Here is a 22,711-nt window from a genome sequence, read left to right on the forward strand (position 1 = left end):
AATAACAGTGAACTATGTGGCACTGTCTACAGCTTTCAGATTTACATAACATTAATGAACCACCTATTGCGGAGTGTCCACATTTTAATCAAACAAAAAAACTTCAGTCAGCAAGCAGTGGTCTGACCTCCAAACTAAACTGTTTTTGGGAAAGTGAGAGGCAGGTTCTTTTTAATGAAAAGAATCATCTCTGCATGATCAGCTGTGAGCCTGTTTCTGCTTTCATTCACAATGTGTGACACTGAGCTGAACAGCCTTTCACTATCTACACTTGTGCATGGTGCTGAAAGGTATCTGCCCGCCACTTTAGCCAGGTTTGGGAACCGCACTTTATTAACCATCCAGTATTGTAGAGGTTTGTCTTCTCGTAAAATTGCGGCCTCTCCAAGATATGTCTCTAACTCTACACTAAAACCTACCGCAGCTCTGTCCACCGATGCTGATGCCTGCTCATCTGCAATTCCATCAAACATGCTGTCCAAACTAGTTGTGGGCTGGTCACTGCGTGCTTTTCTTGAAGGTGGTTCATTCAGGTCATGATCCTCCTCTCCAGGCAACCTGAGCAGCTCAAGTTTTAGCATCTCCTTAGCATTTGCAGCAGTTTTGGTGCTGGAGAAAAAACGATTTTTATATCTAAAACAGAGAAAGAAAAAAGTTAGCTGACAATTGTTTTGCTTACCATTTTTTTGCAGTAACACAGTTACATACAGTCATATTCATACATACAGTCACAGACACACAGAGTTACATACACAGTCACATTCACATACAGTCAAACAGTTACACACACACAGGCACAGCACTCACCTGGGATCGAGTAACGTGGCGATGCTATAGAGTGGGTTGTCCTCCACCTCAGAGAACCGCGTCCTGACAGATGCAGCCAAGGTTCCCTTCATTGCTTTGATCCCATGGTCCTCGTCAGTCTCCCTTGTTAGAAATCTGTGGAGCACAGTGACCGCTGGAATGACGTCTGCAGCCGTGGCATCTGAAGAGCTGACTTTTCGAGTTAACTCCTCGAATGGACCCAGAACAGATATCACCTTCTCCAGCAGTGTCCACTGGTGAGCCGTGAGCGCATCAGGGAGTCCATATTCAGACACAAATATTCCCAGAGCCCGTTTCTGCTCGATCAATGACTGTACCATATAAAAGGTGCTGTTCCAGCGGGTCTGAACGTCTTGCTGGAGCCGCTTCGCGGGCTGGTTGATCTGCAATTGAATGTCCTCCAGACGGGAACTGGCCAGAGCAGAATGTTTAAAATGTCCAACTATTTTGCGGCCAACTGCCACCGCATCAGCAACACTCTTCTGTGACAGAAGGCCCTCATGAACAACCAAATGGAGAGTGTGAGCAGTACAAGGCAGGCTGGGCAGCTCAGCATCACTCATGGCCTTTATCATATTTCTTGCGTTGTCCCGGAGCACTACATGGACGGACGTCTTTGGTATATCCCAGGTTTGAAGCATGCTATCGAAAGCAGTTGCGATGGTTTGGCTGGTGTGCGAGCCCCTGAACGACTTTGCATGCAGTGTTACTTGATGACGAACAAACTCCTCATCAATCCACTGCGCCGTTAAACTGAGGAGCGACATCGGGGACACACTGCTTGTCCAAATGTCTGTAGTGAAGCTTAAGGCTGAAACCTCCTGCAAGAGGTTATGCACGTGTTTTTTTACATCTTCAAAAAGTTTGGGCAGCATTACGTCCGTGATGTATGGGCGGCTGGGAATCTCATAACGCGGCTCGAGTACGCTGAGAAGACGGCGAAATCCTACGTTTTCCACGACCGACAGTGGCTGGTCATCCAGAGCGATAAAATGAGATAGAGCCTCTGTTATTTTAACTGCTCGTGGATTTTCTCTAGACATTTTTTGTCGCTTTTCCAAAACATGTGTTAAAGTGGGCTGTTCTGGTCTTGCGTTAGCCTTAGCAAACTCGGTGTACTCCAGAGTATGATGTGTCCTCAGGTGTTTTATTAAATTGGTTGTATTGAACGATGTACTCTCCTTCCCACCCCTGGACACCTTACCGGTACACAGTTTGCACTCTGCCTTGCTTTTGTCATCTACACAAATTTTGAAGTAAGTCCACACTGCTGACATTTTGTTTTGCGTAGCTGCAGGAGCCGCCAGTCTCAATTGCCTAACCCCCTAGTGACATGTCCCCCTAGCGGCCAATCTAAAAAATTACAACAGAAAGTACAGGCCACCTTCTGATTCATGAAGTAAATTAGTATCGATTCATGGTATCGGTTAACTTTTGCGAGTATGAGTACACGCACATTTTATGGCATCGGCCCCGATACCCGATACCAGCATCGGTATCGCTGCATCCCTAGTTATGGCAAATGCAGATGGACCCAGGTAGCAGAACGCACAGAGGCAGAGTTGCAGTGAAGACAGTTTATTGACAGTGATGGGGAGGTATTTACAAGCACAAAGTATATACAACAGCGTATATGAATGGGGACGCGGAGCCAGGATGTGCAGGTGACGGAAAAACACACAGGTAGTGCACTCGATCTAAAAAAAGGAAGAGGGACGTGAGAATTAGGAGGTTCTTGCCCGATTACCGAGAAAAGCTTAAAGTAAACTTTACAGAGAGTTGGAGAGCTTACTTGGTACTGTTTATTGCCAAAACCTCCAGACGGAAAACAAACCAGATGAGGCAAAATCCTAGGAAGGAAACAAAACTCCTTACAGTCACCAGAAATAATCCAATGGCTCCAGCAGGCAGGGGCAGAATTACAGACGCTCCAAAAACGCCAATACTCCGACACTAGTCTTCTGTCAGGTAGCTCCTAAAGAACACTTCTGAAGAATGCATCTCATGAGTAACAGGTATGCCAGGTTCAGTGACTCACTGCCCCGCCTACCCATACAAAAAGGGAGGCACCCAAAAACACATACAGACAAAAACACCACATAACCAGAACCCAACTCCTAACACTTACAGCTGTTACCCATCCCTTCACTGTCACGTACATCATCTGTGACTGGCTGATGTTGGTTAGTGAGATCGAGGCGGTAGGTGGCTCCAGAAGCAGCCTTGTTTCGTCCTCCAGCTGCTGACTGACCTGGATGGGCGCACTGACATACACTGCCGTGCCCCTTACTGGAAAGCATTGTTCTTGTGCTTCCAAATGTGGTCATTCTAAAATTTCTAATTATATATGTTTTACCCTCTTTAATTTGGGAGGCCAAGCTTTCAAATATAACAAATCTGAACACATTTGTCCCGTCACATACTGCCGCACTTGTATTATTGTGGACAGCTTTGGGCCTTGCACTTCCATCAGAGAAATGCCAGCCAGTGACTTTAGGGGTTTCTTTAAGATACACCACTTTCACCGTTAGGGGTGGCAGCCTCTTGTATGGCTCATTGGTATTGTGATGAGGTTTTGATGAAGCCATTTTGAAATTATACACACACACACACACACAGAGTTTTATAAGACACGATAATGTCCATTCGATTAAATAGGACAAACACAAAAACCTGATGTTTTATATATTTCCCTTGAGCCTGCAAATTAAAAATAATCTTGATGTTTGTGTAGGCCCTCGGTCATCTTACGCATGTTAGTGTTAAAAACATGAATGAAGGGAAGGTCTTGATAAGTTAAAGAAGTCCAATCATATTCAAGTGTTGGATCACATAGCTCAGCATCATCTCTGATGTTCACATCCTTATACTGTGGGTGAATCTGCTTGAGTTTATGCAGTGCTTGCACAGGTTTAGACCAGCTTACAGTCTGAAACAGCTGATGACCTTTGTAAGACAAGCGTCTCTTCAGTTTTACTCTCATCACCTGAGAATTAATTCTCAATCGAGGTAATGCTTCAACAGTTTCCTGTACCTCTGATGGGACACAGACCACATTTCCTCTAATTGCAAATCTTGGCAAATGGTATTCACTTGGCTATGAGATGTCTCTCCAGTATGTTGAGATCAGACAGTTCGGGTGGAATATCAGCAAGATCCAGTTTATTGGCAACAGTAAGTGCTGGCATGGATCCATTTTTAAGATGATTGTGGCAGGTGTGACAAATCCACTCTCTCTTTCTCTCATCAGGCACATTGCACTGCTCATTTCTGCAGTTTTCATCACAAACATGAACAAACCATGTTGCAGCCACATGTGGGTATTTCACATAATTGGACCTTGTGCAGGGTCGCACTTGGTTTGGAAATGAAGTCTTGAAACATACAGTACATGGGTATGATGGTCCAGCTTTGATTTGTGATTTGAACACAGATATGGCCTAGTTGATCAAACTGTTGTCACTCTCTTGGGTTTGTCTGTTCACCCATCTGTATTTCCTTTTTATTTTCATGGCACATCTCATGTTGTGCATAATCCTAAATGCAAGATTACTTTGATACCTGTCTCGCATTAGTTGTTTCATTAGTTGTCTGTGTCTTACTCTGAATGCATTGTCATGTGCATAATGCTGAGTAACTCAAGATCTCTGTCTCTCTCTGAATTCTGGGTTGTCTTGATACCTTTTAGTGATATAGTTTTTTTGCTTGTGTCTGAAATCAGTATTCTCACAGTGACGTCTTTTAATATATTGTTGTCGTTTCTGTCTGAATTCATCATTCTTACAGTAACGTCTTTTCATATATTGTTGTTGTTTTTGTCTGAATTCATTGTTCTCACAGTAACGCCTTTTAAAATGTTGTTGTTTCTGTCTAACTTTAGCGTTCTCAGAAAAATATATTTTAATATATTGTTATTGTTTCTGTCTAACTTCAGGGTTGTTTTTATATGCCGTGCTTGTGCAAGACTTTTTCTTTTCTTTGTAATCTTTATTTGAAGCGTACTTTTGTCGTTCTTTCGTTTTTTGGTTTTCTTTTCTCTGATTTCTGGGTTTCTCTGATACCATTAATCTTCCTTTCATTTTTTTCCTTCGCTGTTTATTAACTTTTGTCAGTTTACAGATGTTTTGTAAAACTGTATCAGAAAGATCACAGGCAGCACCATTTTTTATTGCAGCATTTGATCAACATGAAAAAGCATAACTTGATTTAAGGAAATTAAATTCACTGGATGGTTCTTCAGTTGGTATATTAGGAAATTCATTCTGAAGAGCTTCATGTGATGTGAACTGAGTCATTTGGACTTCATGTTGTTTTACTAGTGGTGTACAAATTGACATTTGAGAGATCTCAGTAAGATCAGTGGTTGTGTTTCACCTTGGAGTAAATGGTAAATGGCCTGCATTTGTATAGCGCTTTATTCAGTCCCTAAGGACCCCAAAGCGCTTTACACTACATTCAGTCATTCACCCATTCACACACACATTCACACTGGTGACGGCAAGCTACATTGTAGCCACAGTTGCCCTGTGGCGCACTGACAGAGGCGAGGCTGCCGGACACTGGCGCCACCGGCCCCCCACCAGTAGGCAAACACGGTGTTAGTATCTTGCCCAAGGATATTTGGCATGCAGCCAGGAGGCAGCCTGGGATCAAACCACCGACCTTCTGGTTAGTGGCTGACCTGCTCTGCCACCTGAGCTACAGCCACCCAGTAGAGGAATTTGCTTCATCAACAGTTGTATCAGAGTGAGTAGGTGCCACAGCAGTGGCAGCTGTTGGTCTGTAGACTGTGTCTGAGTATCACTCAGGTTGACTGCGCTCATAAGGTAGAACTGCACAGGCTTCAGTTCATAGGTACAAAGAGGGTGATATCTCAATCCCTTCATAAGAATCTTGGAGCCTCTTAATCATGTCACTGAGGAGTGAGAATTTCAGCATCACTGCTGTGCCACGATTACGTGACCATAGTGGTAGAGGAAGACCACTGGGTGTTCTGGAGTGTGGATCAAAGAAACCATATTTGCCTGAATTGGATCTGAACACTGCGATACACAATCCACTCGTAATCAGTAAGGCATACTGCACATCTGACAACAGGCTGCTCAGTCCTGCTTCTAAGCTCAGAAATGTATCTACTGTTTCCTCTGGAGGTTCTTCATATGTCCCATACCGGGAAGGCTGTGCCATGTCAACATGATATATGGACCTGCGATCATCAACTTTGTCTGGAAGCTCATCGGTTGCCAAATTAATATTTTTGGGAAATCTTTTCTTGGCCTCTTTGTATAACATATCACCTTTATCCAAGACCAGATTAAGGTCAGCTATAGTCAAGTTTTCATCATGAATCAAAGCAAGAAATATGAGTGAGTTGCATGTGCACTGACTGTTTCTAGAGTCTCCATATTTAGGATGAGCCTGGCTGTTAGATGCACAGACATGTGTTACAGAGGGCTGGTTTTCAAGGTTCACTGTGTCTGCATGGGAGGGTCCTGCCACATCACAGCCTCTTTTAAAAAAATCAGCATAACCCACCTGTGGAGCACTTGACACCTCATGTTGTTCATTAAATTCATGCTGCAGTCCAGTCTTTACGGCATCAGCATAAGATACCTGTTGTACATGTGCAGAAACATGTTGACCTGCCTGTTTGACACCATCAGCATTGGTCTTTGCAGACACACTGTCTTCTGCACAGCTCTGAGGAAAATCACACTCAACTTGTTCACATGTTGGTACACTGTAAAACTCATGGAAATTTTTCCAGCTAGCGTTATAGTTCTGCTAGCCTTAGCATTGCTGCTAGAGTTAACACTGCAGCTAGCGCTAGCAGCGCTAGCCCTCTTGCTGTTAAAACTGAGCCACACTGGCAATAACAAAGCTCATTTGTTACTGTACTTTTGTCTCACTGAACACCAATAACTATCACAGGAATACTCTTCTTGGCAGGTAACAACTGCTAAGGCATTATAGCTAGCGTTAGCACTGTTGCTAACGTTAGCACTGCTGCTAACAATAAATTTTATAAACCTAAGTGATAGAAACGTCATTCTTTTTTAGTCTTTCTTTTTTCTTTTAACCTTGCTGAACTTTAAAACGACTTGTTATGTGAGTTTAAATGTCAGACATGTATTTTTACCAACACAAAAATAAAACAGTCCAGCACTGAGTGTTAGTGATGGGATTTCCGGCTCTTTTTAGAGAACCGGCTCTTTTGGTTCAGCTCACTAAAAAGAGCCGGCTCTTTCGGCTCCGAACCAGCTCTTCAGGTTGTTTTGTTGCTTTAATTAATTTATTATTAACAATAATATAAAATTATGCACAAAAGGAATTACTAATGTAAAAAAAAAAGTGGTTTTATTTATATATGTTTATATATAAATATATGCGGTGGCCCCTAGAGACAAAACACGTACAAACTCCAAAACACATTTCTAGCATGAACTGAACTTCCAAAACAGAGCTACCTAGATCATTTAAATTACACAATTGAAAGCATGAAAGCATATGTGTATTGTTTATGTATTTATACAAGCATTCATATATAGTCAAATAATTAAAAAATAAAATGTTCATTTCACACACCAAATCCGGTCGTTGGTACTTGCTGGCTTGTGTAGCCACTAGGTAACACAAGCTCAATACTGCCCCTAGCATCCTGGAGCACTTCTGTTGTCTTTTGTACGTGTTTTGAGTTTTTATGTGCTTCTGTGTTTATACATGTTTTGGAGTTTGTACGTGCTTCGGAGTTTGTACGTGTTTTGGAGCTTTTACATGTTTGGAATTTGTACGTGTTTTGGAATTTGTACGTGTTTTTACGTGCTTTGGAGTTTTTACGTGTTTTGGAGTTTGTACGTGCTCCAGGGTTTGTACGTGATTTGAAGTTTGTACGTGTTTTGTCTCTAGGGGCCACCGTAATCACTCCACATAAAATGTAATAAATAAATCATATAATACAAAAATCAACTATTCACATTTCAACTTTTAACTATTTAAATTTTCAGTTTTTTTCTTTTACAAATTTAAAGTGAAACAACACAAAATATTGCAAACCACAACACAATTAAATATAAATTATAATATGAAAACAAAAAGAACATGCATATTCTCTGTCATATGGACCTGCATGAATAAACTTTCTGAATCCTTTCCATCTACAACTGAAAATAGTTGTGGATGATTACTATACCTTTCTAATGTGACGTTGTTGTCCCTGGCTCTCTTTCTATGTCTCTCCCTCCGGCTCTGTTCCTGTGCTACTGAGTGTAACTACCGCCCCTCCCCCCTCTTCCCAGCGCAAAGCACAAGGCTCGCATGCTGAGTGAAGCAAAAAAAAAGTGCGAGAGAGAGAGAGGGTGAGAGAAAGAAAAACCCCACGGCTCGCGATAAGGAGCCGGCTCGCGTCGTTCACGTCAAAGATTTGGCTCTAAGAGCCATTTCGTTCGCAACCGACCCATCACTACTGAGTGTATTGTACTTACCACAGCAGAGGGCAAAGCGGAATGAGGACAGTTGGGCTCAGTGATGGGTTAAAAACAGATGAGGCGTTCGGGTGGTGTTTGGAAATTTGAGAGTCAGTTTGAATACCAATCAATAATGGCATCTGTGAGTATTTATGGTCGTGTCCAAATTCATGGGCTGCATCCTCCTGAGGCCGCATTTGTAGACCGATTATGTCACAGCAACGCGCCGAAGGCTGTCCAAATTCGTAGTCTCCTCCGAATGCAGCCGACAAATGCGTCCTCCTTTTCCCCGAATTTGAAGGATGGGTCGGTGTGTCTTTTGTGGCCTACCATATCCCAGAATTCATAGCGCAGCCCAGCCAAACTCGAGTTTCCAACAATGGCGGCCACTACTAAGTTTTAAAATTACTCATACTAATCTTTCTGGGCCACAAAATAAACTTTTAACATATTTTCAGGTGAGAAAGTAGCTGTGTAAACATCAAATATCTGCTCGGTTTATCAAGATATCGCATATTTGCAAAAGTGCTTCGACGTTTTCGGAGACGTCTGCTACCCACCAGCTCGATAGCTAGCCGAGAGCTCGAGGGTCACTGAAGCCGCCGAGAACGGCACAACTCCCGGCACATCATTTTCAGATCACCGTGGACTTTCGCTACTCAGGTTAAATGTAATATATAAGTCACTTAGACAACCTAAAAATGTTATTGTTGGGCTTTTTTCAGTGTTTTGTTTGTTCGTGAGTAAATCGGTTTGGCTGAGATTAAAGTTATTAGATTAGATTAGATAAAATAAAACTTTATTAATCCCCGGGTGGGTTCCTCCTTGGTTTTTACACAGCTGACTAAACGTCAAACAGAAAACTAATTAAACAGAAGTATGAGACGGTCGAGAATTTATGCCAGTGTCCTGTTTTAATTTAGATAGCAAGGAACAGACGGCCGAGTTTATTAAACTCCACCGGGACAGCGGTGACGCTAATCAGAAGGCTAGACCGTCCAATTTCCCCAGCCGTTTACTTCCGGCCTACCCGACCTTCTGAGGACCTGGCCCACGTAGACCGCGAAGGCCAGGTCCTCAGGAGGATGCAGCCCATGAATTTGGACACGACCTACGTGTCAGTGTGTTTCTGTGTGTGTGTGTGAGTGAGTGAGTGAGAGAGAGAGAGAGAGAGAAAATACACTAGACTCATCAGTGTACAAATAGGTTCTTTTTTGTGTGTCAGTGACTATCAGTGAGTGAGTGAAATACAAAGAAAGAGGGGAACTGGCATTAAATGAGCACGTAAAATAGTGTTTAATCTTCGTCTTTTTTAATTTTCAGATTATTTTGATTTTAGTGGGGAGTTAAACTATACAGACTGAAAACTATACAGACTAAAAAAGGGAGACATTAAATGAGGTTGGATTAGTTGAAATGTGGGGGAATCCACTACAGAGCTGAAACCACAGGTAAGTAGTTTCAGTTCTGATCATTCAGTCACAAAAAAATATTCTTAAAGTCAACAACTGACTACAATTTCCCTGCTGAAGACAAATACAGAATATCTGCTGTGTGTATCAGGAGCGATTTACAAAGTGGGGTCCTTCCTGTTGTTAAGACTGTTGGTGTTGAAACTCCTACGGAAAATATAATGTGTTTATATGGGTCAGTTAGAAGTTTATTGCTCTACTTGGATCGACACAGTTGTAAGAGTTTACATCTCTGAGTTTTGGAAGACATACTGTTGGAAAGAGAACAACAATAGCTACGTTTTGAGGGTAACATGATGGCTGTAGAGCAGGGGCCACCAACACGGTGCCCGTGGGCACCAGGTCACCCGCAAGGACCACATGAGTCGCCCGCGGGCCTGTTCTAAAAGTAGCTCACCATAACAACTTACCAGTAAGCTGCATCTATTTTTATTTTTTCTTGCTGTTTTTTTTAATCACAATTGCATTGGTGTTAATTTGTTAGAGATAATATATATATAAAAATGTTTATTATTAAATATTAGATCATGATCTAATATTTAGTGCTAGCTGGTCTCCACGGAAACAGTTGCCGTGAAGACCAGCAAAGGCAAAGGTGAGGAGATGAGGAAAACATGGTGGAAAAAAGGAAGAAAACATATAATTTTCACAGTGAATGGGAGGAAGAGTTCTTTTTTACCACCGTGAAAGATTCATGTGTGTGTCTCATTTGCGGGGCAACTGTGGCAACGGCAAAGCGGCACAACGTGGAGAGACATTTCCGAACGTGTCACACAAGCTACCATGCTAACTACCCAAAGGGAAGCACATTGCGAGCGGAAAAGGCCCGCGAATTAAAGGCAGGTTTGAGCAAAAAGCAGTCTTTTTTCATGAGACCGGTGAAAAACTCTCAAAAAGCAACCTAAGCCTCATTTAGAGCTACACATTTCATGATTAAAAAGAAGGCATTTTTAGACAGGGAGGTTTTCAAAGAATCAATGATGATAATTGCAAAAACTGTGCTTAAAGACGAAAAATATGGAAACGATGTAATCTCCACTCTCTCCGATGTTCAACTGGGGGCAACTACAATTGTTAGAAGAGTGTCGGCTATGTCCGGGAACTTGGCCGATCAGTTGGATCAGGATCTGGCAAAGTGCAGTTGGTTTAGCATCCAGTGTGACGAGTCCGTCGACAGCAGCAGTACAGCACAGCTGATGGTCTTTATCCGGATGGTATTTGATGGTTTCTCCACAAAAGAAGAACTTCTGACACTACTGCCGCTAAAGACAACTACGAAGGGAGTTGACATCTATAACACGGTGAAGGAGTTTTCCGCGAAGAAAAAGGTACCGTTGGAAAAGCTGGTATCATCGACTACCGACGGGGCTCCTGCTATGATCGGCCTACATACGGGATTCATCGCTCACTGTAAAGGTGACACAGAGTTCCCAAACTTCATGCATTACCACTGCATCATTCACCAACAGGCGTTATGCGCAAAGGTGATCGGCTTCGAGCACGTCATGACTCCTGTCGTGAAGATCATAAACAGCATCCGCTCCAGAGCTAAACAGCACAGAACATTCAAGGTGCTATTGGAGGAGCTGTCAGCTGAATATGGTGACCTGCTACTACATACGGAAATCCGATGGCTCAGCAGGGGACGGATTTTGCTTCGTTTTTTATCACTTTTGGGTGAAATCAAGGAGTTCATGCAATCCAAAGGGGAAGACACATCTCTGCTGGAGGACACTGAGTGGACACTTGACCTTGCGTTTTTAACAGACATTACTGGGAAACTGAACCATTTGAACTGTGAGCTGCAAGGCAAAGGTAAGACTAGTGATGGTAAATTTGATTCTTTTTACTGAATCGAGTTTTAATGAGTCACTCACCAAAGTGAATCGGGTTTTTTGAGTCATTTGATTCACTGAGTCAGTTGACCAGAGAGTGCAAAAAATTTACATTTTCACTCAAACTTAATTTGTTTCTCTTTTCATGTAAATCCCACTGTTAAGATGAATGATTCTAAAAAAACAACTATTTTATAGAGCAAAAAAGAGCAAAAACATTTCTAAAATTAAGCAATTTCCTATCAAAATTGCTTAATAAACATTTATTTTGTTTATTTGTATTTTATTAGTATTTTCCTTAAATGTGTTAAATATATATTTTCTCATCTAAATGTCCACTGAGCTGTGAGCCAGGGGGCGGTAATGCACCTTAACATTGGTTGCCAACCAAGAAGAAGAAGAAGTTGTGAGCCAGGAGGGAGGGGGTGAGTGAGTGATTCGTTCGCTCGCTCTATGATTCAGCACAGGAGGGAGGGGGTGAGCGAGTCCTGAGTGATTCGCTTACGCTTACGATTCAGCACAGGAGGGAGGGGGTTAGTGAGTCCTGAGTGATTCGTTCGCTCTATGATTCAGCACAGGAGGTAGGGGGTGAGCGAGTCCTGAGTGATTCGCTTATGCTTACGATTCAGCACAGGAGGGAGGGGGTGAGTGAGTGAGTGATTCGTTCGCTCGCTCTATGATTCAGCACAGGAGGGAGGGGGTGAGCGAGTCCTGAGTGATTCGCTTACGCTTACGATTCAGCACAGGAGGGAGGGGGTTAGTGAGTCCTGAGTGATTTGTTCGCTCTATGATTCAGCACAGGAGGTAGGGGGTTAGTGAGTCCTGAGTGATTCGTTCGCTCTATGATTCAGCACAGGAGGGAGGGGGTGAGCGAGTCCTGAGTGATTTGCTTACGCTTACGATTCAGCACAGGAAGGGAGGGGGTGAGTAGCTCAAATGTGCTGTTAGCATGTTAGCAGAGCGATGCTACTGTGAACTGAGGAGCTATTTTCTTGATGTGAGCTTCTACTCAGGGTTTTTTCTTCCAGTTCAGAGCAGAAATGCTTTTGTTAAGAAACTGGCTGTTGTTTTTTCCCCCCCACAATTTTAATTATAAGCTAGATATATTTCTACTAAGCGAATTAGTTTGCTAACAGAAACAGGGATGAGTCAGTGAGTCAGTTGGGCTTGTGAATCATGATTCACGAGTCAGTAAAGTGATTCTCGAGTATTGAACGATTCGTTCACGAATCGAACATCACTAGGTAAGACTGTTGCTGACATGATATGTGCTTTAAATGGATTTAAAGCCCAAATGAGCATTTTCTCTGTGCATTTACAGAGAAAAAAGGTGCTGCACTTTCCCTCTGTGCAGATGGTGCTGAAAGACAATGCTTCTGCATTTGAGACTTTTGACAAAGTTGCAGAAAAGTACACTCAAGTCATAAACCGACTTGGTCAAGAGTTTGAGAACAGGTTTTGTGATCTTGATCAGCTTGAGCCATGTGTCTCATTTGTTTCCAATCCTTTCATGAATGTGGACACAACATGCATTGCTGAGCAACTAAGTTCAATGTTCAGCTTGGATGCTGGACAGGTGGAAATCGAAATTGTAACATTGCAAAATGACATCCACCTCAAAGCCTATCAGGGTCCACCAAACTTTTGGTGCCTTGTTGACACAGAAAAGTACAGTGGTGTATGCACAGCAGCTATGAAGGTTGCCAGCCTGTTTGGTTCAACCCATCTTTGTGAATCAGCCTTTTCTGACATGAACTTCATCAAGAACAAACACAGAACACACCTCTCTGATGCACATTTGCAAAACTCACTCAGAGTTGCAGTGTCAAGTTATACCCCAGATTACAACACACTGGTGAACAGCATGCAATGCCAGGTTTCCCACTAACAGACAAAGAAAGCCATATTAGATGTTCTCAGTGGAAACATTACAGTGTCATGTCAAAGTTGAATTTAATTATTGAAAAACAAATGTGTTTGTTAAGTGTAACATGTGACAATTTGCTTTAAAATGCTGCCAATTTGGTGAAAAGTTCTGTAAAATTTGAAAGTTGATTTTTTGTATGTTACATACATACAAAAATAATGTATGTAACAGTGCATGATTTGTTCAAATTTGTTAGTGGTAAGTGAAAATGTTGTAGAAGTGATCACTTCAAAATGTAAATACTTGCAGAGATTTATAGAAATAAAGCGTTGCATATTGATATTTATGTTTCCTACCTTGTTTCCTATTTGCATTCTTTATAATTATGGTGAAAAATAATTAACATAATTAGTGTCTTTACATAGATGAATATCATTAATTATTAATGATAACACATAATTGAGTTAAATTGAGGAAGTTTGTTATTTGAGAAGTGTGTGTCAAACTGGTAGCCCTTCACATTAATCGGTACCCAAGAAGTAGCTCTCACTTTCAAAGAGGTTGGTGACCCCTGCTGTAGAGCAAAAACTGTGGACACAGCAGCAGTTGAAAGAGAAGTGTTTAAGATGAATCTTGGCTGAGTGAGAGAGAGCTTGTTAAGCAGGCAGGTGTGAGCCTAGTTGCTATAGCGACTCCAGCAAGTGGCACCACACAGACAGACACAGACATGTGCCTCACTTCTGCTGCTTAAAATAAACAGAAAAGTAAGCCCGAAACAAATCCTTCCCAAATGAAAAGTACACGTCGTATTGACAAAATTCTTTCACTGTGAGCAGCAGCAATGTCTAGTCTACTGAATTCTCAGTTTTCATGCCTGTGGAGTGACGTGGTGACAGTGTAAAGCCTGTACTTCTGATTTTCAAACAAACTTTCTGAGCTTTTGTAGTAGGAGTCTAAAAAACGTACGAAATAGATAATAAAATTTAAAAATAATAATAATAAAGATTAGAAGAACAATACTGTGAATGCTTTTCAAGCATTCAAACTAATTATGAATGCAGAAAAGTAATATCAGGTTTTGGATCCACCATGCATTACCATCTGCAAAGTGTCTGATTGGCAGTGGCACCGCTAATTCAGTAAATTGTACCTGGATAAAAAACACACAACAGAACACTAAGAGTCATGGATTGGACTCCCCAGAGCACAGACCTCAACTCTTGTATATTGTATTTTCATGTATGTTTGCACCTTTTACCCAACAACATATAAATAAATGAGGGGTCACATGAAGACTTTTTCACAGTACTTTATATATGCACATTAAGGAAAAACTCTTTATGCTCTGTATCACTGTGGTAATAAATAGTTGTTGTTGTGGGGTTTTTTTTCCATTTGCACCATCCTCCATCTGTAACCAGGTGTTCCACCTCTGGAAAAGCAGACTCGTGAAATAAGTGACCTTGTCTCTTATGGCCAACATCATCAGGACTGTGCCATAGAGGTCCACTAATGCACATTAATCCTCCAACACAATGACCCCAATCCCTTAAATCTGTCAACAGGGAGCTGATGCTCCAGATTACAGATCCAGCTGTAATGATACTAAGGAACTCCTGTCTCGTTTGAAAATTCACATACAATTTATGATTTACAAACTTCATTATATGCAGTAGTAACGGCTGCTGTGCGTCTGGATCTCAACGGATTACCGTACTGCCAGTATAAAGTGGCTGGGATTATGCTTTATAATGCTGTTTTCCAACCACTCCTTTTTCAGCAAAATCTTGTATGAAGAGTATGAGTAACTGAAATCCTCTCTCAAAGCTGTGATAAAGCCAAACATTTCATGCTGACATCATCTAAATGGCATTTAGTTTATATGTAGGAGACTGAGATTGGATGAATCTGACAGCAAAAAGGTTTCCAAAAAGCCACAGCATTTCAGTGGAAAAGCACGGTGAGACATATTTTGTTATTGTTGTCACACAAACTGTGCAGCTTTTATATCTTAATCAGTTCTGTGTCTGAACCTTTGAGTTCGGAATTCTCTGTCCTGTTTGATACAGAAGGTCCACAATCAAAGATGCTCGGCTATGATCCAGCACAGAGACAGCTTTAAATCACCGCTTATCTCTGTTTGTTTACTTTTTCTACTGTTGCTGGACAGATAAATCGACTGGAAAGGAGAGACGGGTTGTGCACATACAAAAACGCTGGGCCTGTAGGTAGAGAATTTGGGAGAAAGTTATTAAAATTGCTTTTATCAACACTCTAAATCCACCCGATGCTGTTGTGCAGCAGAGAGTGACAATGTGCGCCGACATATCCAAAGCTGCCAATTCCTGAGGTGCGTGGCATCAGATTATCTGGGCTTCTTTAAGCTGGTGAGGTTGTTTATGCATCACAGTTACAGAATGCAATTTTAAAAAGGTGTAGCTGTGGTCACCTCAGAGACACAGGAAGGGGGGCTGGAGAAAAAGAGACAAATGAGCCATGAGATATAATATGCAAGCCTGAACCATTGATAAAATACCTAGAATTCTTTGGGGACACAGTCAGGCTACACAGAATGAGAATCAGTTTTTTTCTGCTGAGTTTTTTCATCCTCTCAGTGTACAAGTCATTTTATACAGCAGGACAAAATCCTGGCAAGCACAACAAATACATTGCTGTCAGAGTGACATTTCTATGATAAAATCAACCTTAAATGACATTCAGCTGTGATTAAACATAATCAAATCCCACTCAAATTCCTACTAAAGCTTTAGCCTGTAATCCAAACCATTCACTGTACTTTCCTATGAATCACTTTACTATTTAAAAAAACAAAAACAGTAGCTGAATTAAATCCATTTTCAATTATAAAAAGAATCAATCTATTTTCTCTTTATTGATAGAATCTTGCAGGAAATACACATCACATTTTGGTTTTAAAAAAGCAGGATGTCACAGAGAAAAAAGGCATTTTTTTTTCATTCACACGTGAAAAATCTTACAGTTGAATGAATATGTGCACTGTGAGAGCAGACCAAGATTACACGTTTTTTACAATTTGTAGAAGCAGGCCCCCAGGAGAAGCCCAAAGCCCAAGGTATCGCTGTTAAAAAAAATTCAGGAACAATGTCCATCTCAAACTCTGCACAGACTATTTGCATAGCCTGCATTTGATTTGAATAAATATCTGGCGGAGACTGTAGTGACAGATTGCTCAAAATAACTTGATAAATGTTGCATATTCTCTGACAAATTGCACAGAGTCCTCAGGTATTCTCTAGAGGAGTCCTACAAGAAAGTACAAAAGGCTGGAAAAGAATAGAATTACTAACAAGAAACAGTCCCTCCTGTACTGGTTTTTACCCTGAACTGAGCAATATCTGGAGCTGTTTCTGCAGGAGCAACAGAACTGTTGAAAAGTAAGAGGAGATGAAAATGCAGTTGCCTTGAATTATTTGAAATGTGGAAATAAGTAACATAGCATAGAGAGTGTTTGTTAATATTTACAGAAATAAATCGGAGCCTATAGGTTTCTTTTATCAGAGGATGAAACATGCAAATTTCTTTTAATCTTACTAATAAACATCACTTCATCTTCATGTGCACAGGTTTGCACATTATATAGAAAATGTCATTCATGTAATCACATATACATCCTTTTCCCTTTTTTTTTATAAAGAAAAATTAAAGACATCCTTAACACATACACACACCTAAACAAACTCACTGGGGTTCTCCTAGAGGTTTGACTACAGGCCATGGCATGTCAGGTAAAGGTGTTTGAGGTTCAGCGGGGGCCTGCTGTTGCTTTTGCTTCTGCCGGTTGGCCCAGTCTAACTCAACACCGTTCTTCTTTAGCGCAGCCAAGTGCTTGATGTCCAGCGTGGTGAAGGTGGTGAACTGGACCTGGTTTCTCTTACTGGTGGGGGAATGAAGAGGCTCACTGCGGTGTGGCCTCGCCAGTAGGGTAGCTGAATGATTTGCCATGGGGTCGATTGCCTTTCCTTGAAACTGCTGGTGCTGAGAGCTGTTCCTGCTTCGTCCTAGGGTTGCAGTTCTTTCTGGGACAGCCGTGGCGCTCACTGTAGGCAGAGTGCCTTCCAGGCTGTGATGACCCATGGAATCTATCGAGTGGCGGGACTGCAGAGGGCAATGAGGCTCACGTTTTACTGTGGACACTTGAGCCGGGGCACCTGAGGCAGGAGCACTGTGATTGCTGTTCCCAAGCCAAACCCAGTCGTGTTTGTGATCCTTTGTGTCTCCACTGGGGGCTGTGCCCGCCTGTATGGGGGTCTTTTGTTTCCTGAAACAGAGACTATAAGAAGCACAATTGAGCAGAAAAGCCAAGATGGCAACACAGGAGACCCCCACCAAGGCATACATGCCAATTTCCATGTCAGTCATAGCTTTGAATGTCCTAATGAGGTCACTCTCAATTACTTTGGGAGTTTTAGATTTAGGAGGCTCCTTTTCGGGTCTAACCTCTACCTTAGGAGTATCATTGTCAGGAGAGGCATCGGGGTTGTCAAGCATGTTTCCATAGCTTACCCCAGGACCTTCCTCTTTACGGACAACACCCACTGTTGCTGTGGGTTTGGCAGTGCTAAGTTGTGTATTTAAGTTTAATTCCTTTATTCTTGTAGGAGAATCTGCAGTAGAAACAGTATAGGTGGAACCTTTTGGTGCTTTGGTTGTCTTTCCAATCCAGACAACATGGGCCTGTGGATTTCTAGTTGAAAATGTCGTTGGAGTGGTAGTTTTTACCAGAATAGACTCTTGCTGATCAGATGTGTTGGCCTTGTTGAGCTGTTTATCCATCTCTGTGGCAGCAGTACTTGTTTTGCCCATCACTTTTGATGCACTGCCATTTAAATCCTTACTTCTGTCAGTGCTTCCTTTCCCTTCTCTTGCTACACTTCTGCTACTACTCTGTAAGTTGATCTTGAGAAGCCCCGAGCCCACTGCCAGCTTGCTTTTCCTTTTAGATTTTTGGCATTCCTCACAGATCCTCAGCTCCACTCTCACTGGCGCCCCCTGGCCTTCACCTTCACCCTCTGCTACTACAAATGCTGACTGTGGAGTGCGGCGTATTGTGGCCACCCGCTCATCTGGGGTAGAAACAGTCAGAGAGTAGATACTGCGGTCAAACAGGTCCAGTGGAGCAACTGCCCCATCGCTGAAAGAAACCCAGCAGCTGACCAATGCTTCCTATGAAAGAAAGAAAAAAGGTTATATGTAGAAAATCAGGTCAGAATACCGGCGGTCAATACCTCCCTTGGGCTATAGTCTCATTATTGTTAATAACATTAAACTGCCTATGCCAATCCCTTTAAAGTATATAATATCAATGTTAATCTCTTCAGAGTAAATGCCAGTAAGTAGTTTATCTAAAGCTATCCACTCTGGTTGAATTGCATTTCATACCATAAAGATATTATGAGTGTCTTATAAACGTCCTTCAAAAAGAAACCCAAAAAAGAAAAATTTATTAACATGGGTCACATTAAGAACAGAATTGGCCAGTCAAATTACATTAATGCACAGTGATCTATTTCCTGTAGCTAATGTGAGTTACTGACTCGCCAAAGACCTAACCTATATTTTGGATTTGAATACATTATGAATGGCCCTAAGCAAAACATTAACACCCCGCCATCACAGACACAATTGGCTGGTCATGGGCACTGGCATGGTTCTAATAGTTTGTTATTGACGGGGCAGATCAGCAACAGTCACTGTGTACTGGAGGTAAAGTGAGTTGTCGTTCCAGCAGCTATGGACCGCCTAATTGCTGCCCCATGCCTGCGACAGGGAGCTGGTTTAAAATGGGCAGGCTGCCATGGCTAAATGTGTGAGTGAGCTTTTAAAATGATCATCTATGCACCCTGTCTGCCTCTCCCGCTCTTTCACACAGCATGGTGGCTGGAGATGATGGTCGAAGCTGTGAACACAAAGAACTCCTATTCAAAGAGGCGAGGAGAAAACACAAATATTATTAAACCCCTGAGGTCACTGGTATGGGAATCTGCTCTGCTGCGGCAGTACTTTTAATTCAAGTTCTTTCTGTAGGAGGCCATTATATCTGTGTTGCAGGATGAATATTTAGGATATGTTAATAACGGCTACTTTATTATGGCAAGTTCAAGTGTAATTTTAAGGGCTGTCTCAAAAGGTTTTCAATGAGAAACATGGTTTTTATGTTGCTTATACTACCTCTGCTCCTTGTGTGAAGGAACAGCTGAACCCTAACTGGAAAAAACCCTTAAATTAATGCTGAACAGTGCATTTATGACCCAAGGCATTTCTCTTCTTGCATTTTAATTTGCAATCCTTGAAATTCAGACTGCGATTAAAGAAGCTGAAAACCTTCATGATATATGAGAAAGCCAACCTGCAATGCGCTCACACTGGGATGTTTCAGACAATAACAAACCATAAAGGCTTTTCTTCTTCTTCTTCTGCTTTTGGCTTCTCCCTTTAGGTGTCACCATAGTAAATCATCTACCTCTGCCTCTGTCCTAAGCCCCAATCTCAACCCTATTAAACATTTGCGGATTACGCTTAAAACCGAGGTCTGTGCCAATTCTGCCAAGAAGGACGGTCAAATATCCAGACAGAATTATGCCAGAAGCTTTTTAATGGCTACCAAAAGCATGCAGTTGAGGTGTAACCTGCTGAGAGTCATCTTACCAATTATTAGTAGAGGTATAAGTATATATTTGAGCCTGTATGTGTACTTTTAGCCATGTGTGGATTAGAGAAAATCTAAAATAACATCAAATTTGTGATCAAACTTAATTCTTGTTTTTTTAAAGTCACTAAAGACGTGCTGTTTAATCATTCCATCCTGGGGAAAAAAAGTTCAAATAAAACATCAAAACCACCATGGCATTCATTCCCATAATCAGTATATGTAAATTTCTGAAAACAACAGTATAACACACAAATGACATGTAGTGTATGAGGACTTGTTTTCAAATGATAAAGTGGAACTTTTTTTCTTAAACTTTAGTTAGACTTTTTAAATCTGCTAAGAGTACAACAAACAATGTTGGACTACAGAGACAAGTCTGTGAATGCAATGATGTTATTTATGCTCTTGCTTTATTATGCATGCATCTGAATAACTGTTTCCAGGCTGGTGTCACTAATAAAAGGAGGGAATTTGTCAGTGGAGCTTGGTGATGAATGCCAGGAGGCTACTTGTTAAATGTCTATACCTCCACAGAACAACGACAGAAAGATGTTTTATGACAAAGGCTTACAAAGTTAGGAAAAAGAAGGAAAAAAGACAGACTGTGCACTCTCACAATCAACATTTAAACACACAAAATCTGCAAATTCTGAGTTCCCGTGATCTTAGCTAAGCTGTCTTATGATATCCTGCCTATGGGGACAAGTCTGATAGACACTTCCACAGCAGTAGATCAGAATTTTCAAAGATGCAATTTTAAAGAAAAGTTCATATCAGGGATTCTCAACTTGTTTTTTTTTCTAGGGGCACTCTTGCACACTCTTTCACAATGATATGAGGCTGATCATAATAAACAATATTATTTATCAGATAAAAATGAAAATGGCAGCATAAAGGCCCTCACTCATCTTTGATTGAAAGGATGGATGGAAACACAAATGGAAAAACAACTGCCACATACACATGATCAGATGGATAGATGGATGTTTTGGTAGAGAGTGGTGTTGAGGGACTTTTTCAAATAACATGAGTGTATTTTCTATCAGTTATCAGTTCAATTTTAGAATACATTTCATGCTCACTTGGTAGATCTACTAATCCAGTTCATAAAAAAATGTGATTGAGTATCATATGATCAAGCAGTTATTCTGTTTTCCCAGTGAAACGTTTGCAGTGAGGCTAAAAATGAATAACTCTCAAATTAACATGCATGAAAAATTCTATTTTCATGCTTGTTAAGTATCATCATGAACAAATGAGATGTGCTTTAAACTGGCATGCTTTTGTGTGAAACAATTTTCCAGCTGCTCACCTGTTTGCGCTGCACGATCGTCTCCTTAGTGGTTGCCGTGGCAACAATAGCCCTGTTGCTCCCTGGACTGAGCTGCAGGGACAGAGAGAGCCCAGACACCAACTGCACTCCGAGCTGTGTCACACTCACTTTATCATCCACCACCCTGATGCTCGTCTCAGCCAGGACCGCTGACGTCAGAGGGGACAGCACCTGCAACAAGTTCATCCTTCTTCCAGTTAAAGATGGATATTGCACAATGCTCACACCACACTCACACACACACAGTAAATGACTCACCTGTACAGTGGTAGTGCCCACAGCCCTTCCTTGCAGCACCACCCCATCCTGCACCCTAGCTATATCCGGATCTGCTATGTTTAGAGAATAGCGTACAAGGTTGGTCACATCTATCTGCCAATCAAAACAAACAGGAAAAAAAGGTTAAGCACTGTGTGGCAAAAGGTCAGGTGACTTTTAATCATAGTTAGCACAAGCATATAGAGAAAACCTATCATCCTCTTCTTTTGAAATGTGACAGTGTATAATTACTATGACTTCCCTATACTTACAAAGCATGAAACTGAAGAATGGGCATGTCAAGCCTTATAAAACCTGCTGACAAGTGAGCTTTATTTGGAAATGTTAAAATGCTTGTACCTGCCAATCAGAACCCAGAAAGTATTCAACTGTTTTTTCCCCAGTTAGCGGGTCTGGCAGTGCCTCAGTGTCAGGCTGGGCTACAAAGGGTGTGAGCACCCTTACTGTAGAGTGCTGATACTGTAGCATGCAACCCCTGCCTTTCCTCATCTCCTCCTCTTCTTCACTGTCCCATGTAGACCTGACACACACAAAAAAGCATAGGGACACAATGAGCTACACGTTTCTTGCAGACAGGTGGATATAGAAGTATATTGCCTGTTTTAATATGTTTAAATATATACAGTAGTAGACAGTTAGCACAGGTTATCAGAATGACTGCAAGCCTTATAAATATATATGTGTTGCAGTTAAGAGTGGAGAAATTATACCAACAAAGCCAGACTTGCTATCTCTACCTGCTTCCAGTGGTGTACATACAACTGACACAAAAAAAATCATTTATTTATTCTTTAACAATAAGGACTGATAAGCTGAAGAAAAACCGAAGACCAGCAGTGAAGCTGTTGCTATTATAGAGGTACGATGCATGCTGAGTGACCTTTTCCGCTAAATGAATTGAAGTTAAATTAAACAGGATCCCACGGCTGAGTGGTTTGTTTAT

The 22,711-nt window shown here is 41.6% G+C and overlaps 3 protein-coding genes across 4 annotated transcripts in view; 1 reads left to right on the forward strand and 2 right to left on the reverse strand.

Moving 5' to 3' along the window:
- Positions 1 to 620: 620 nt before the first annotated feature.
- LOC146514432 (zinc finger BED domain-containing protein 4-like) lies at positions 621 to 12,855 on the reverse strand. Its single transcript, XM_085169055.1, has 3 exons — positions 10,031 to 12,855; positions 2,621 to 9,993; positions 621 to 2,525 (listed from the first exon to the last, which is right to left on the reverse strand). The coding sequence occupies exon 3, from the start codon at positions 2,103 to 2,105 to the stop codon at positions 804 to 806; it is 1,302 nt and encodes a 433-aa protein (XP_085025181.1). The 5' UTR covers positions 2,106 to 2,525; positions 2,621 to 9,993; positions 10,031 to 12,855; the 3' UTR covers positions 621 to 803.
- Positions 10,744 to 14,978, forward strand: LOC146514433 (general transcription factor II-I repeat domain-containing protein 2-like). Its single transcript, XM_085168989.1, has 2 exons — positions 10,744 to 11,578; positions 14,887 to 14,978. The coding sequence occupies exons 1-2, from the start codon at positions 10,744 to 10,746 to the stop codon at positions 14,976 to 14,978; spliced, it is 927 nt and encodes a 308-aa protein (XP_085025115.1).
- Positions 14,979 to 17,152: 2,174 nt separating this feature from the next.
- Positions 17,153 to 22,711, reverse strand: part of LOC146514434 (transmembrane protein 132D) — a 40,064-nt gene continuing 34,505 nt past the window's right edge. The window contains exons 7-10 of one of the 2 annotated variants that reach the window (XM_085169053.1): positions 22,108 to 22,288; positions 21,748 to 21,861; positions 21,469 to 21,660; positions 17,153 to 18,670 (exon numbers count right to left, since the gene is read on the reverse strand). In XM_085169053.1, coding sequence (XP_085025179.1) covers positions 17,186 to 18,670; positions 21,469 to 21,660; positions 21,748 to 21,861; positions 22,108 to 22,288 — 1,972 coding nt within the window. In that variant the 3' untranslated portion in view covers positions 17,153 to 17,185. Of the gene's footprint in view, positions 18,671 to 21,468; positions 21,862 to 22,107; positions 22,289 to 22,711 lie in introns of both variants that reach the window. The other variant, XM_085169052.1, reaches the window with a different exon arrangement.

This window comes from Neolamprologus multifasciatus, chromosome 7, assembly GCF_963576455.1.
Source record: "Neolamprologus multifasciatus chromosome 7, fNeoMul1.2, whole genome shotgun sequence".
Taxonomy (NCBI): domain Eukaryota; kingdom Metazoa; phylum Chordata; class Actinopteri; order Cichliformes; family Cichlidae; genus Neolamprologus; species Neolamprologus multifasciatus.